The following is a 17,567-nucleotide window of genomic DNA, read 5'->3' as shown; positions in this document are numbered from 1 at the left end:
CCATAAAAAGTAATCCATTTTAAAATCAAGGTGAAACACTTTAACGGAGGAAAATGCCAATCAAATTGTTATTATTTAAAGAAAAAATGGAAATTTTATAAATAAAATGCCTAATTTATTAAAAACGTTCCTTTTATTTCTTCTATATTTTTGTTAACTTATTTTCGTATCTGTTAAGGTGAAATTTTACAGTCGAAATTTTGACTATTTTTCGACAAAACAGTGTACTCAAATGTCTTATGCAGAGCACTATGTCTAATAATAATGACAATTACATCATAATTGTTACACAAAGACATTTAAGTCGCTAAATCTTCATTTTTATCTCCAAACCGAATTTTTCGTTCATCAAAATTTTCAACCACTTACTGACTAGCTAAATAACTGAACGCTCTGTGTCTGAAAACAATAAAAATTTTAATTTTTTCCTCATACCTATATAGCATCGCTTTTGGGAATGAATCGTTGCTTAAAAATTTAACCACTTTCCGACTAAGTGTTTAAAATTTAACAGTATTTCTGAATTGGTGGAAATTACAAAGATAAATTGTTTTCTGAACAGCTATAAAAGAATTTTTCAATCAATTTCAAAACCTATCGGCACTTAATGCCCATCGAAAGTTCGACCTCTTTCCAACAAGCAATCGTACTCAAATTTCAACTAGCGCCTGATGCTAATCCTATATTGTCCTTTAAGTGGTGCGAAAAAAAAACTGACAGCTATTTTGTCATTCAATATGTCTACCCCTTTTCTACTTAAATTAACAGGCAGACATAAAACTAAAATAAAAATTTTGAAAACTACTTTTTTAAAATGTTTCAAATTGGAAAAAGAAATATTTTTGTCAGTTTTTAAACGGGTGTCAAGTTTTAACCAACGAAAGCACATTTTTAAGTCATAAACACTGAAAATACGCTTTTTGTTTTGCCCATTTGAAAAACGTAATTTTTAAAAATTTTAATTTTTGTTTTTAAATGCAAATGAGATGTTTAAAACCCTGCTATTATCTTTACTCGTTTCTGGTAATTTATTGTTGCAGTCCAGGGGCGTACGCAAGGGAGGGGTTTAGGGGTTTAAACACCCCCCTTGAGCTCAGATAAAATGGCAAATATAGAAATTTTAGTAGAAATTATGCGGGCTATTATTTTTTAAGACTATATATTTTTATTTGCCTTATGCCTACTTTTTTTTCTCACGGTATTTCTCAAAATACTGAAAAAACATTTACTATAAGAGAGTTGTACTTTTGAAACCAAATTCGCGTGATATTGTTACGGGCTGATTCCTTTCTGTCCTGCCATTTGCGATAGTTTTCGAGATTGGCAATCATTCGCGAGGTCTTTACGCGATGATTCTGGAATCCTAGACGTTCTGTCGTCTTTGAGACAATTCGAGAATTTTGGAGATGCGGTGAAAAATTATATAAAAGGGGGAACGGAGTACAGTGGAGTTAGTTTGTCAGATTAAGAGTTATCTCTGCCGCATGTCTTTCGAAGCTCGTCGCTAAATCTGTTTCGTTTTGTCTTAACAAAAAGTTAATTCAATCGCCGAACCCGTCGTCGCCACTATTTCGACTAGTGAAGAAATCAGTAACAATACCATTGGAGATACTGTGCTCGTTGAAGTTATTCATTCCAGCTGGAAACTTTGAGATCGTAGCATAGCGGATATATCTATGCCAATAAATATATGTATATATTTGCTGTTCTTGGATCTTTAGGATGCCAAAACGCAAGAATTTAACAATTTTTAGTCATTTTGAGAAAAAATCACGACCTGAAATTAGTGAGGTGACAGCATCTGGTACCAATGTAAGTTTTTCTATTGAACAGAAATGTGATACTTCCGTTGAAGAAAACGTTTCTAGCATAACAAAATCTGATGAATGTGAAAGTGGCCCTCAAAGTGTTACTTCCCACCCATATGACATTGGACTTTTTTCAGAAGATATTACATGCGAGAAAATATTACACCATAGTTCTTAAACTTAAAAAATCAAATCAAAATTTAACTAAACAATGCTGTCTAAATAAGAAGTCAAAATTGTTAACTGTCTAAATTAGGGAAATAATAGTGCTTTATTACATACTCGAATTTCTTTTAGTAATTTCAGAAAATTATGAACACCTCCCTTGAAAAAATTCTGCGTACGCCACTGTTGCAGTCATTTCATCTTTGATTGTTAACCAATGAACATTTTTAACACCGTACGTTTGGAACCATGAGCTGTAATACGCAAGTCTGCCGTTATATTTCCTCATCACTCTTCGTCGCAATGAGTCCCTACAGTCACGTGGTCTCTTCCATTCGGCGAGAAAGAAGGTCCTCGTTTGACAGTTGAGATAAGTTCTCTTTCCTGGTAGATTCGTGTTGTGTTAAAAGCTTCAGAACCGTTACGATTTTCGCAGAAATAAAATAAAGGATCATTTTTCGGAAAAAATGTATAAATTTTACTAAATTGTTTATTTTTTTACAAAATTAAAAACATTTTAATTTTTTTAATTTTTTTTTAAAAATGGTGAAAACATATCTTGCGATAACATTTTACGGATATAGTTTTAAAAATGGTTTGAAATATTTATATCTTTCACATAATTTGCACCAGCAAAAGCATCCATATTTATAATGGAAATTGAAAAGTAAAGTTTTTTTTCCCATTAAATTATAAAATTTTAAATGTAACTTATTAGTTTTAACCTGCGTTAGACCTTTTTTAATAACAATTACATCTAATGTTGTTTTATATATTGGAAAAAAGAAATATAATGCATATCATGTTTTAGAATTAATCTTAGGGAGTTTTTTCATTATATAAAAAAAGCGCTTAAATATTAGTCCATGCATCTGGGAAAACCATCTGGGAAATCCGTGCATTAAAAGTTTTTCAAAACATTTATAAGAAAAGATTTTAGCTCTGTCGTGAAGTCTAAAAATAAATTAAAAATTGAGATAAAATGCTACATCACTTAAAAATCCGCTTACACTTAGGTTAAACATCTTCTAGTAGAATTCTCGATTTTTTTCAAGTGCTTTTGCAATTAATAAAGAGGTGACGATTTCAATTGAAGAACGACTTGATATTTTTAAATGATTGTATTTGATTTATTTATCGAATCGTTTTGTATTTAATCTTTCATAACTTTACTTTTGTATGAGCAAATGTGGGTTAAAAACAAAACTAAACCAATGCAAGTTACTGAAATTAAAAAAATTTATAAAAGAGATCTTTCTATCGAAAAAATTAAAACAAAATAAATAAACGAAAAAGGAAAGAAACAACAACTTCACCTACTGCATTTTTGCTCTAAAATTAAAAAGAATTATGTATTAATGTTAAATAATTTTATATAATTTTTACGTTATGATTTAGTTGTGTTCGTATTCGTTTATGTTTACTCGTTAGATAGCTTTAAAATTATAAACTTGGATTTTAAAAATGAATAAAATTGAATAATCGCGATTAATTTGATGTATTAAGGAAAGAAAGAACTTTCTAAAAGTTCATTTATATAATAAATTAAACAATTGTAATTCAAAAAAGGGATAAATTAACTTATCCGTGAAAGAAATGAAGTTAAAAAACATTTCCGTGCAACAGATTGAGGCACAATAAATCACCCTATTTAAAGGTTTTTGGCTTTAAATTTCCATAACTGATTTTCTTCCATTGAAATAACAAGGAGAAGTGAAAGGTTGAAAATACTCTTTCTCGATTTGCTCTACAGTCACGTGATTTCACTATGACAAAATTTAACATGATGTGCGCTATTAATTATATTTCATCTCTATGTTTGAAATACATTGATTATCGTTAAGATATTTAAACAATGTTTTAACTTACTTCCACATTTTTAATTCACTTTGCTAACTGCAATTTTATAATATACAATTAAAAAATATAAAACTCCTGACTAACATAATACATATCTAAGAGTTGCACAATTGACAACGAAATAATTAGAATCGCTCTGAAAGCATAATTTTTTTACAAAAATTTTCAATTTCTTGCAAGCCACATATCTATCAATTTAAATGGCAGAACTTTACATTGAGTCAGATCACATTCGGCAAGAAAGTGTCTCATAAAATTAGGGGGCTATTTTTAGAAAGGCCCGTACTAGGCACAACTGCGTATAACATCGCTGCTCTCCTATGCAGTAAGTAAAAACTATTCTTTTAAAGTTAAAACTTTAAAACTATTCTTTTAAAGCTATGAAGTGTATTTAAATAAAAACTATTGTCTTTTTACTTTCTTTTGGTTCTAATTAAATTATGAACATGAAATTACTTCATTCTTCCAGGAAGCTTTTCAATTGGCGATTCAACTCTCATTTAAGGCTGTTTTTCAAAAGTTCTGCCGTCACATAAAAAAAATCGCTATTTTTTAAACGAATAATCTGCTATTTTCATAACTGCTGTAAGTTTGCTATAGTTATTCATGACTTCTAGTTCAAGTTAAGCGAATCTTTAGCTAGAGCAGGGCTCGAAAAACCGCCCGTCCGCCCGTCCTCGGCGGTCAAAAATTTCCCGCGGACAACGAATCTCTCGAATCCGACGTCCGCGCGGACAGCCATTTTCCCGTTAATGTTCGTAATATATTTTCAATTTTTGCTGTCTTACAAGAGTCACGCGCTCACTTCTAAAATGACCCTCTAATCTAGAAATTCCGTACAGCAACATACTGCTCATGGTGGATTGATGTTTTCTCTGTCTGGGAATACTGCAGCCGTTGAAAGGGGCTTTTCAGCAATGAACTTACAAAAGAACACATTACGTAAGCGTTAAACGCAATTAGGAACATCCACCTAAATGGAAAACCTCTTTCAGATTTTTGTGCAGAAACCTCTGTAAATCACTGGCTTGATTGTGGAACTGGCAAAAGTCATATTTGATTCATTTAATAAACGCTGTACCCTCGGATAAATTGACATTTCTGATAACTTGACCTTTGTCATTTAAATTATTTCATAAAAGAAATACTAGGTTTTACTATTAGTAACCTAGTATTTCTTTTATTACTGTATAATGTAATCCTAGTATTTGTAATCCTAGTAACTACTAATTCATAGTGTAATTTATAAAAATCTTTGTAATAAATAAGAGAAAATTATATTTTTATTTATTTAGAAGCTGCGGCTTAGTTTCAAAGAAGGACGGGTACATTGTTGGACAAGTCGTCCTCGGGGACGGGTAAAATTTCTGAATTTCTTCGATCCCTGTGCTAGAGCCCTCTGTGCTTATTCTAAAAAGGTCGAAAAACGTAAAATGAAAAGTGTACGTAATTTAATTTCATAATATTAAAAAGTTATTCAAACGTTGCACTGTAGGAATTCATAAAAATGTGTAAAAATTGAAATTACGAAAAATATGCTATTGATTGACATTGATTCTAATTATTTTTATCTAGGTAAAAAAAAAAACTCTCGTGAAATGGGCGAGTTTAAAAAAAGAACTTAATAACTTTTAAAATAGTATTTAATTTATTTGTTCGTTCTAAACCTCGTGTAATTTTTTACGGCAAGATGATATTTATAGCCTAACATTATACATATCTTTACATCAAGTGTAAGGCACCTAAGCTATGGCTATTTTACTTTCCTTAGCAAAAGAGCTTTGAAACACTGCTAAACATTTAGAAAAAGGCTGTTACACAATTAACATTTTGTGTTGTTCGCACTCTTTGTGTTTTAATTTTCTACCAAAAGACAGATTTTCGAACTATAATAAGATATTTCATTCAGAAGACTCAAATATATATTTTTATTAAAATTTCACTAAGAACGTCTAGAATTTTTTAAATGTCACTAAGAAATAATCCCCTAAGTTCTCTAATTATGAAAAAAAAAAGTTACCGTAATGAAAAAAATAATTTAAACTACTGTTTGCTTTTGAAAGCAAAGACTACCTCTAACGTTCAATTGAAAAACTGAATTTTACCTCTGAGATTCAATTTTAAAAAGAGGTGAGATGTGCATTTTCTGAAATTCTAAGGAGGAGTAGGGGAAAGTGGGGTCAATTGTAATATTTTTTACTTAACTATTTTGAACTAACAAAAAAATCCAATATATTATTAGTATTAATTGACAGACGAGTAAAGTAGACTATCCTCTACTAGAAAAATAAATAAATACCTGATTTTAAATGTTATTATATTAGTTATTAACAATTTTTGACAGTCGTGCACTTGTTACAATTGTCCCCACTTACGGGGTCAATTGTAACAGTACATAAATTCAACTAAAACATAGTTAATTATACATATTATCATAGTTGTGATATATTTTTTTATTGATCAAAATAGTAGTGATATTTTAGGAGTAAAAATAATAAGGAGCAGAGACCTAAAGGGTTAAACTTTTAACTTTAAGGGGTTAAATATTTTAATTTATGCTGTGAAAGGTGTCAAATAAAATAATGCACATGCAGCATAATATAAATGATATAGGAAACTATTGGTGGTTCTTAAAGAGTTAAGTAATGGTTTGTAAACATAAGATTATTTATTTTCAGCTGTTACAATCGTCCCTTTACTTATTGTTACAATTGTTCCCTACACTGTAAAAAATCTCGGTTAATGTTTATCCAATGCTTGGTGCAAAGTTTGCTAATTGCACCATAAATAGGATAAATCAAAAATTATTTTTTCTTGGTTGCACCATAAATTGGAAAATATGATCAAGAAATGCGTTTATGGCGCAATCGATTGCACCTAACTTTCGTACTATGACAGGCACGTGACAGATGACTTATTTTGTAGTTGTTGACAAGATGGACGATTTTGTTGTTGAATCTTGATATCATCTCATGCAAGTTGTCTTTGAAATTTTCAATTTCTTTTGAAGGTAAGTAAACTTTTCTTAATTATTTGCATTAATTACAATTCATTTCTTTAATATCAACTTTAAAAATTTTGTTGTCTGTTCTGAAAGTCTTAGCTTCAAATTTCTTATAGAAAACTGTTTCGCTGTATGAATAATTAAATATTTTAAAATCTATATTAGCTCTTTTTCAGTAAATAAGGAGATATAACGATTTTATGTGCACAGAAAGTGCATTTACTGTTTATTTGGCTAAAGGAGCATAGCTTTCCGCCAAATTTACTGCCGGTGAAAATTTTCTAGGTTCGTGTTTTTATTTCATTCTACCGAACAAAAAAATTCGTTTGTGCTTTCTGTTAGGATTAAAACTTTTTATCAATATCTCTGCTTTTGTTTTGATTTTCATGTTCTATTTTGCTCATTTTCGTTTGTAATGTCACATAATTACACGAATTTTGGCCTATACACTCTAAAGTGCTTCTGTTGTAAAATTTTCAATGCGAATTATTCACCTCAAATTAATACTAACCGTTGTCATGGAAACTAGATTTCTCTTTGCGTTCGTTGAGCGCACGAGGTAGGAGAAAAACATAGTGGGTAATATTGGCGTTAAAGAAAACAAAGCGATATTTTTTTTTTTAATTCGCCAATAATACCTTACTGAAATTTAGAACAAAACACCTGCAAGAATAAGAATTGTTTTAGAACATTTAGAAATAAGCTGATTTCTTATTATAATTTTTTCTTAAAATATATTTTATTATTAATATTTTTTAACTAAGAGAAAAAAAATTTCAATGAAGCAAAGTATTGTATTTAAAAAGATAATAAATATATTTTTTTTATTAAATACAAATAAAAAAATACTTTGATACCCATAGATACTCTGCTTTAGATACTTATTTTTCTATGCTTTTTTTTTTTATTTTTACTTATCTTTTTTATTTTTTTGTAGCTTTATGTATATTAATTCAGCCCACATTTGTGTTTTGTGGGTGAGGGGAAGGATAATATAACCATGAAATAGAACGTTTTCATTGATCCTCAAAAAGGTCTTACGTATTCCTTATAATATTTACAGTTGGTTTTGTTTTTTTAAATTATTTTTTTTTGAAAAGTTTCATTTTAATTACAAAAGTGAAAGTTTTTTATTCTGAAATATATGTGCTTCTAAGAAACAAAAGACCTTTAGTGAAAAAGGCAATCCTCACAAACAGTATACATGTGGAGTTTTAATCTCTTAGACTCAACACGAACTCTTTTATCTATACAAGTGATGATCAATTTGCTCATTTATTATTTTAACTGTTAACAGTTCCTTCAGCAAATTTTTTACTGTGCCGCTCTGCATAAAATTTAATTCACAATTTCTCAAGTGGAGAAATTCTATTTTGGTGCTTTAGCGCATTTTAACAAAAATAATAATAATAATATTTTAAAATATCAATATCTTTCTTTCCTTTCCGGGATCTCTGTGGATGAAAGGAAGGTTAAGATAAAAATCCCCCCCCCCTTGTATAAATAGTTGGTCTCGAAATTTTTGCTTTTTAAGGTAGTGAAATGTTTTAACATTTTTTTTACATGAGAACTACAATTTCTCAATTTTCTTTATATTGTATTTTAAAAATAGTAATTAAAATGTTACTTGCTTTGATTTATCTTTCTATGTTTTATAAAAGTAAGGATTCAAATTTTGTTTCTTCTGTACATTTTATTAGCATAAATTACATTATTTTTAATCTTCTTTCATTTGCATAAAGGTACCAACAACTTCGATGATTTTAATTGAGAAAGAGACCCAGGAAAAAATATTGTTATACCTAGTGCCGAACCTATTGATAAAAATATTTATTCTGCCAAAATCACCAGAATTCCAGAAGGTTATAAACAGTTTTTTCACACTTGAAAAGTGCTAGTTTCAGGAACAGCTTACAAACAAGGAATGTGTATAGTTTCAAGCTTTGAGAATGAAGAACCTGTGCTTGGAAGAACAATTATTCTTTTGTAAATAGGCTCCAAAATTTTATTTGTGTGTAATCTTTTTAAATCTTGTGTTTTTTACAATCAACTAAAAAATGTGATATAGTTAAAGTAATAGCACCAGAAAATCTATAATAATGAACATGTAATAAAAATATTATTTTTTCTCAAATACTCACCTTCATTTACTAATTTATAATAAAAAAAATTACAGCATTTTTTTTCCAAACTGTGGGAAATTTTTCTCTTTTTATCAATTAGTAAATTATGCTTGTAAAAAAGTAATTTAGCTATATTGTAGATTTTAATTCAGATGAGGCAGACTATATCAAGAAATTTAGTATCCTATTAAAATATAGAAAATTATTTTCAGATGATCCCAAATTTCCAAACTCTAAACATTGAGGCATAACATAATTTTTATTTTAAATTACTGTAAATTTAAAATAAGTTTGAATTGAATGCACTCTCTTAGTAACAAAAACATACTATCGATCATATTTCTGAGTGAATATTTTTTTTTAATGAATGCTGTGATATGTATAAAAAGTATAATATATTTAAATTTTAAGACTTTGCTTAAAAATTATTACATTCTGCCTATGTATACAAATATCAAAGTGATTGTAAATTAATAAATTATGTTTAAATATTGATCTGTATATTTTTTGTTAATATTTCCAAGTTATTTCATTGTTTTTACATTTCTTAATTTACTTCAAATTTAATATTTCCATACGCCAATGTAATTAATATTGGAATGTTTCCTTAATTAGAGATTGGGGGTTGACCAATACAATATTCGTCTACTTTTTTTTATAAATTTTTACTTGTGAAAGTAATATTTTCAATTTTAAATGATAAAATAATTTCAAATTACATAGTAATAAGAATTTGATTCAGCCTAAAATTAAAATTCTTTTTATTTATATGCGGTATTAACTCTATAGCATCTGTTCGTGCTTTAAATGAAATGTAAAAAATTATTCAAATTTTACATATATCAATTTGAAGAAAGAAAAAGTTTTTATATGAACGAAAATATTTTTAAAGCGCCAAAAAGCAGATAAAGTTAGCATCATTAATAAATATTTATAGAAAAAAGAGAAGATAATTTAAATCAAATTATAATTTAAATATTTAAATATATAAAAATTCAAAAAGCTCTTTTTATTTCAGATGTATTATTTAATATATATATATATATATATATATATATATATATATATATATATATATATATACTATATATATTACATAACACATCTGAAATAAAAATAGTTTTATTAATTTTTATAGATTTAAATAATTTAATTATTATTTGATTTAAATTATCGTCCCTTTTTTCAATAAATATTTATTAATGATGCTAACTTTATCTGCTTTTTAGCACTTTAAAAATACCAAATCATGGTGCAACCTTCCTCCATTTTTAGTTCCCTTCAAAACACTTATTTTTGGTGCAACCCTTCGCCGCTTTTAGGCTCTTTCAAAATTCCGATTTTTGGTGCAACCTTCTCTCGTTGGTTATGTAATATAAGTGAAACTAGTGAAAAAGTGATATAAGTGAAAAAGTGAAACTAACTTGGTTATGTAATATAAGTGAAACTAGTGAACTAGTGAAAGCACCAATATATAGTAAAACAGAGCACGACTTTATGTAGCCAGCAAATTAATACCAATGTTTGGTGCAGCATAGCTCGAAATTTTTTACAGTGTAGACGCCATTTCAGCTTCATTTGTTAAAAACAATGCTAGTTAATTAACAAAACTGATATTTTTTTTAATTGAAATGTTAATTAAGGTGTCCACTTACATATTCGGTTACTAATTTTTATTTGTTTAAACAAAATTACTTTGCTACAATATAATATTCTAATACCAAAAAAAGTACTTGCGTAGCGTGAAAATATCTTTTGTGATGTAACTCTTTCGAAAGTACATAAAAATGGTTGCCATCAGGGGAGTACATGTAGATTTAATAAATACACCTTGTGCGCCACCTAGGAACCAAATCTAGAACCCGACACTCGAAATTTTTGCTCTGTTACAATCGTACCCTGTTACAAATGGCCCCACTCTCCCCTACACTTCTTTCAATCTTTTATTGATATTTCTCACTTGATTCCATTTTTATTTTATTTAATTTTTATTCGAATTCCCATAAAATGCAAAAAGTTAAGTAATATTGAGTAGCACTACTCCCAACCCTGAAAAAAACAATCAACGTCTTAAGGAAAAAACATTTTTTCTCATCCAATTCCCATTTTTAAGCAATCGAATCAGGCCTGGCTTATAAAGGGTGCCAATTAACAAGCCAGCGACCTTTAACGACTCTTTTTTTCGGAGATTTTTCTCTTGGTTGGTTAGTTGGTCGCAATTATAATGTAACTAGGCCGGGATAGCCTGGTCGGTGGGGTGCCGGACTCATGTGCAAGAGTTCGTGGGTTCGGTCCCCGCAGGTCGAAGACTCCCCGTGTGATGGTGACTGATGCACGTTAAATCTGTCGAGTCTCAAAGTCCTCCATGTTCCCATAACAAATCAATACCTCTGGGGGTACTGATCCAGGAGTTTCCTTGTCTTCTGGATAGGGTTCAAAATTACAAGGCTACGGCGTTGAACATTAGTAGTCGTAAACCCAAAAATTGGATCGGCTGTTCAACGGCGGTCATAAAATAAAATAAAATTATAATGTAAGCTTTTATTTATTTCTTTTAAAATTTGATACCTAAATTAAAAAAAGTCGAGAATCAAATTTTTATTTATTTATTAAGAAAATGCGAAGCAGGAGAGACGTGTGTTGAACGCCGCTAGATTGGAAAATCGCATGGTCTTCGGATATAAAAAATATACAATACTGTATTAATCGAAGAGAAAAATAAATATTTAACATGTACTCGGTAAAAAATAATAGTACAAGCTAGAAACTCTCTGGGGAATTGAAATTCTATAAACTTTTCTAGTACCGCTTCTTTTTTATGCAGACTTCATTACTGAAAAGAGGCTGTGTCTGTAGTAAAGAAGAAATTCCGATTCCCAAAATAATTTCCATTAAGTACTGCAAGTTTTTACGCAAAAAACAATTTTATACACCCTTGTGCAAATTAATTGAAATAAACTTTTTTTGTCGTGTTTTTTAAAGAAGATGTTTTGGGGTTGTTTCGGTTACAATGGGGTTGGACCTTTGCAGTCTATTGACGGTATGCTGCGTTCTGAGCAGTACATTACTATTCTGGGTAAAAAAAGTTGTTCCAGAGTTGAAGAAACGATACCCTGATGGAACAGGGATTTTTCAACAGGATTTAGCTCCTTGCCATACGTTCAAAATTGTCAAGAAATTCATGTCTGAGAATCAAATTGAGACATTGGAATGGTCAGGGAACTCTCCGGATATCAACCCAATTGAGAATCTCTGGGCCATATGCAAGAATCGCCTATTAAATCAACACCTCCTAGAAGTAGAAAGGCCTCAGCACGGATCAATTTAGTAGTCCGATGTGACGAAGTTAACTGCGCAGTAGACGAAAAATAAGAAGGATGTCACTACGTTCGGGGTACTAAGCTGCGCTGTGGTTCAAAATACAAAATATGTCATTACGTTTGGACTACTAAGGGATATTTATGGTAACCCGTGCTGAGGCCTGTTCTTTCTAGGAGGTGTTGATTAAATACGGACTGTACAACTATGGAGAAGCTAATCACGGCGTTAATTCATGTGTGGTACAAGGACACAAATATTATAAATGACTGTAAAAAATTAGTGGAATCCATGCCGAATCGTGTCCAAATGTTAATAAAGTGTCGTGGAGATCATATTATGTACTAAAAATTTTTGAGTTTCTATAAATTTAAATAAAATAGCATTTTCTCTTAGTTTTCTGAATTTATTGAGTTTGTTTCAATTAATTTGCACAAGGGTGTATGTAGCCTTATGTAGTACTCGTTTTTAGGTGCTTCAGCCATGCTCAACCTACCATTAGTAAAAGTTATTTTTTCAAGAATGGAACAGTGCCACTCTCCTGCTTGACTGTAGGGGAAGTTTTGGACAAAGCTGCAGATGACTATGGAGATCATGTTTTACATATTTCTCATCATCAAGGGATTTCTAAGACCTATTTGAAAGCCAGAAATGAGGTACAGTTACAGTTTCAGTTTAATAACTGTCAATATTGAAAAAAAAAATTTTCTCGCCAATACAAACATTGCTTTTTAAGAATATTTTTCAATCTTGTTAAATAACAGGAAACTGCAGCTCTGCTCGCTTTTGTCACCAACCTCCACGATTGCTGTTAGTTTTTTTTTAATATTTTGAATATAAATGTTTAATTGCCTTAAAAATTAAAATATATTCAATGGGAAGATCCCATTAAGTTCCATTGCATTAATATAGTGGTTTTTTATTTTATTGCGTTAAAATGTGTACCTAATTCTTTTCTTTGGTTATATACCATTGCAACTTATACTAAAATTTTATTGCAAAGGTGATAATGGTAGAATTTGTAGGTATTACGATGTTGTTGTTAATTTACGTCGCACTAGAGCTGCACAATGGGCTATTGGCAAAGGTCTGGGAAACATCCCGGAGGATGATCCGAAGACATGCCATCACAATTTTGATCTTCTGCCGAGGGGATGCCACCCCCGCTTCGGTAGCCCGACGACCTGCGCGCAAAGGTAGGTATTACGAATACTTACAAGTTGAAAGATAACTTTGCAAATGTGAGAAGTTTGAAATTAAATTTGTTGGATGAAGACAGTTACTCCTTTGCTAAATTAACCATTTATATCTATTGCATTAATACAGATTTGGTTTTTGATTTCATTGTGAGAAAATGTGTGCCTAGTTCTTTTCTTTGGTTATATACCATTGCAACTTATACTAAAATTTTATTGCAAAGGTGATAATGGTGGAATTTGTAGGTATTACGAATACTTATAAATCGAAAGATAACTTTGCAAATGTGAGAAGTTTGAAATTAAATTTGTTAGATGAAGACAGTTACTCCTTTGCTAAATTAACCATTTATATCTATCACCCTTCTTACAGCTTGGCTAAATTACGCAGCACCGTTTACGTTTGGCTCAGTTCAGACAATTCCGGCTCATTAAACTCTAGATTCATCTCAACATAAATTCTAATTTTGAATAACTTACTAATTGTAGCTGAAGAATAATTTAGTACCCAATATGCGCTTTAATAACTATAGTTTCATTTAAAAAAGTAAATAATAGTTGTCTCACTTTATACCGCTCTTAGCCATGACTGAAACGCTACTCATAAAGTGTGTTTATCTATCCAGAAATCAAATCGACAAAAGAATTGTTTTTTAATGACGTAGTTTAAAAATGAGTAAATTTGTCACGGAATACAAGAGTGAAGATCAAGGGGAAAGAACGGTTGTAATTCGTGAGAAAAAACGAATTTCATGGCGACGAAGAATCGTTTTTCCCTTCACTATGTAATAAGCCTCGAGGAGAACCGATTTTCCACAATATTAATTTTTCATCTCAAAACGATACAGATGGCAATCCGGTTGACATTTTTGCGAAAAATTGTCATAAGCATTTCTCCTACCCCTTCATCTTCAAATAGTTTAATCATATAAAGATGTGTTGGAACAAGCATGCTCAGAAAATAAGTGAATTAACTATTGTGTCATCAATAAATTTACTGTTGTTTTTTACCTTATTAGGCCGAAAAGTTAGCTTCTGGTCTGATAGCGTGTGGTCTGCGCAAAGGTGATAGACTGGGTATTTATAGCCCGAACTGTATCGAGTGGCCAATAGCTCAATATGCTGCAGCTAAAGCTGGTTTGATAGCGGTAAGAAGCCCTTCAGCAATTTTCATTTTCTTGTAAAATTTTCAAAGAGGTGTATTTTTTGAAAGACAAAAACGTTATCGAAATTCAATGAATCACTACTGCGAACCATGTAACTGAAAACATCCAAAGCTGTTTGATTGTTAAGGCCTGGTTTCTTAGGACAGGACGCCGTCAGCTGGAAATCAGCGCTAACCTTTGATTGGTCCATTTGTGAGTTTGATAGTATACGTCATCGAACGCTCATCTTGAACTACAATTGCCGTCCAACTCAACTGCAGTTGGATTACAACGTGACGTTAACCACAGAAGCAATGGCGGACAACATCCAACAGCACATTGAAATCAGCCAAGATTTTGATTTTGACATTAAACATAGCTTCTTCATTAAACATAGCACTCTTCATTTAGCTCAGCTATAATGTGTTTTTTCTTGGACAAAGTCATTATTTGCTCTCTAAAACACTGGTCGACAAAAACAAAATCAATACAAATTCAAAATAAATATTTGTTTACGTTATTAACGCATGCGCAATGAGAGATAATGTCTGCTTTGGACCAACTGCTCACGCTGAGCTAACAAAAAAGTATTTTTTTGGCGTCAGTCCTACGTCAACTTTCCGCTGACGCCCAGATAAGGCGCTAGTTCTAAGAAACCAGGCCTTGAGCTAACAAACCAGTATTTTGTTGGCGTCAGCGGGACGTTGACGTCACGCTGACGCCCAGATAAGGCGCTTGTCCTAAGAAACCAGACCTTTAAAGGAAATAGAGAAGAGTTAAATGGCAATACAAAGAATCATTTTCAAATGACGAAGGTTTTGAGGATTTCAGTACCACTTTCCTCAGTTGTCATTCGTTGAAGTTATCAAAAGCATTTTTTGTGTGTGCTTGTTTTAAAAATAAGTTGCAATCCCTAATCAATACACTTTTTTTTACTTCATTTGTAACAAGAACTTCTAAAATTTATCACAGCCATTATCACAGGACCCTCTTTCTTATGGCTTTGTTCATTTTGCATTACTGACTAGTTAAATTAATGCCATAAACACTGTAGAAATAGGCTTCTTCTGGCTTATCCAAAAGAATTTCATAAAGAAATGGTGCTAATTTCCTTAGGAAAAAAAAAATCAAAAAATTTAATACTATTTTTGACAAAAAATTATAATTTATTTATATCAATTTAGGTACTAAATGAAAAAATAAATAAACTAGTTAAATGTAAAAAAATAGCCATTCTGGTGATTATTATTTTTTTTTATAACAGATAGATTGATTGAAATTAAAAAAATAAGTTTGTACTTTTTAGTAATGGAATGTTGATGGAGAAATGGTTTCAATTTGTTTAGGAGAAACTTTTAAAATTTGCCATGCTATTACTGACGGCAGTGATGTTTAAGTAAATTTGATAATAGGCACTGCTGCCATTATGGTAATAACTATTATTGCAGTAACATTGTGAAATTTTAATATAGATATCGTGAAAGGTTTTTCACGGCTCCTCGAAAGGTTAATTATGTTGTTAATTTTGAAAATTGTTCATTATGTGAATTTTTAACTATCAGAATTCCACCTCGAGCAATAGCTTTAAAACAAATAATACTGAATATAGTTAATTATTTATTTCGATAGGATGAACTTCTACAGAAATGTTTTGTATAATTTGATAACATAAAACCACAAGTAAGGGCAACACATAGTTAGAGAAGAAAATATTGAAATTGTTTTTGCAGAATTATTAGTGCCTTTTAGTTTAATGCATCATTTCGAAGTGTTTATCAGTTCCGAATGGTTGATTACTTATTTTTTTCACACAGTACAAAGAACGGGTATTCATATTGTTTAAAATAGTAATAATAACGAGATATATTTGAATATCTCCCTATAACTTTAATTTCAACGAAAGTAAAATAATCTCGTTTCTGAACGTTAATATAAACTAAACTCAGCGGCGAGACAGCCCATAGAGGGACAAGGCCTACTGTGCCCATCTCAGTTTTCTTGACCTTGGGCTCTGGGGTGCAGGAGCAGATGTTCCGATCAGGTGGTCAGTTGGACGCAGAACCCCCAGTATTTAGTTCCCAAGCATTCTTGGTACTCATTTATCGACCCACTGAAGGGACCCGAGGATCGAACCAGGGACCTGCGGCACGACAGCGTGAACGTTATATGAGAAATGTAAAATTATCTCGTCATTGGACATTATTCCCAATAAAAGTAAAAATAATATCAATAAAAATCAAATTATCTCACTTCAATTTAAACAAAAGTAATATTTCAAGTTCTGAATTTCAAAAATATGGCTTTAAAGCACAGCCCTCTGTTCTTTTTATTTTAAAATCCTTTAAGAGGTATCTTCAACACTAACATAATCCAAATATGGTGTGGACGCATAATTATTCTCATTTCATTTGATATAGTATGTTATAGTATTTATTATAATCATGAAGAGAAGGTATAACTAACATTATTTTAGGTTGCAATAAATTACGCATGTCAGCCATCTGAATTGGAATACTGTCTAAAAAAGGTAAGCATTAAACATTCGACACTGAACATCTTTTCCTGACTGGAGTTTATTCTAATAAATTGTTATAATTGTTAGACTAGCTGCAAAGCAGTTGTGTCTTACGACAAACTGAAGCACCAGAATTATTATGATGTATTTAAGGCAATCATACCTAATTTGGAAAACAGTGACCCTATGAATCTCCAAAGTGAAAAGTAAGTTGTTTTAAGTGATTCTAATTAAATTATTACGCTTTGAACTCATAACTGATAATGTTTTACGTTGTCTTCTAGGTTACCGAATTTGAAATCTATAGTCATGCTTTCTGATGACACTAAAGAGTAAGAAAGTTTCAGCAATGGAGGATCAAGGGGGAAGGACCGTTTTGTTCATTTTTCTCAAAAACAACTATTGCCAACTTTGAGGGTTATTAAGCTCTGAC

General features: G+C 30.8%; 2 protein-coding genes across 2 annotated transcripts in view; one reads left to right on the top strand and one right to left on the bottom strand.

The window, feature by feature from the left end:
- LOC107447477 (medium-chain acyl-CoA ligase ACSF2, mitochondrial) overlaps positions 1 to 17,567 on the top strand; it is a 68,085-nt gene that overhangs the window by 903 nt on the left and 49,615 nt on the right. The window contains exons 2-6 of the mRNA XM_087167519.1: positions 12,751 to 12,934; positions 14,494 to 14,622; positions 17,093 to 17,146; positions 17,222 to 17,340; positions 17,419 to 17,466. Coding sequence (XP_087023645.1) covers positions 12,751 to 12,934; positions 14,494 to 14,622; positions 17,093 to 17,146; positions 17,222 to 17,340; positions 17,419 to 17,466 — 534 coding nt within the window. The remainder of the gene's footprint in view (positions 1 to 12,750; positions 12,935 to 14,493; positions 14,623 to 17,092; positions 17,147 to 17,221; positions 17,341 to 17,418; positions 17,467 to 17,567) is intronic.
- LOC107437589 (uncharacterized) overlaps positions 1 to 17,567 on the bottom strand; it is a 236,234-nt gene that overhangs the window by 171,527 nt on the left and 47,140 nt on the right. The window lies entirely within an intron of this gene.

This window comes from Parasteatoda tepidariorum, chromosome 7 (assembly GCF_982258835.1).
Source record: "Parasteatoda tepidariorum strain Cologne lab strain chromosome 7, Ptep-v5.0, whole genome shotgun sequence".
NCBI lineage: Eukaryota > Metazoa > Arthropoda > Arachnida > Araneae > Theridiidae > Parasteatoda > Parasteatoda tepidariorum.
Note: the sequence above shows the minus strand (reverse complement) of the source record. Positions and strands in the feature narration are given on the sequence as shown.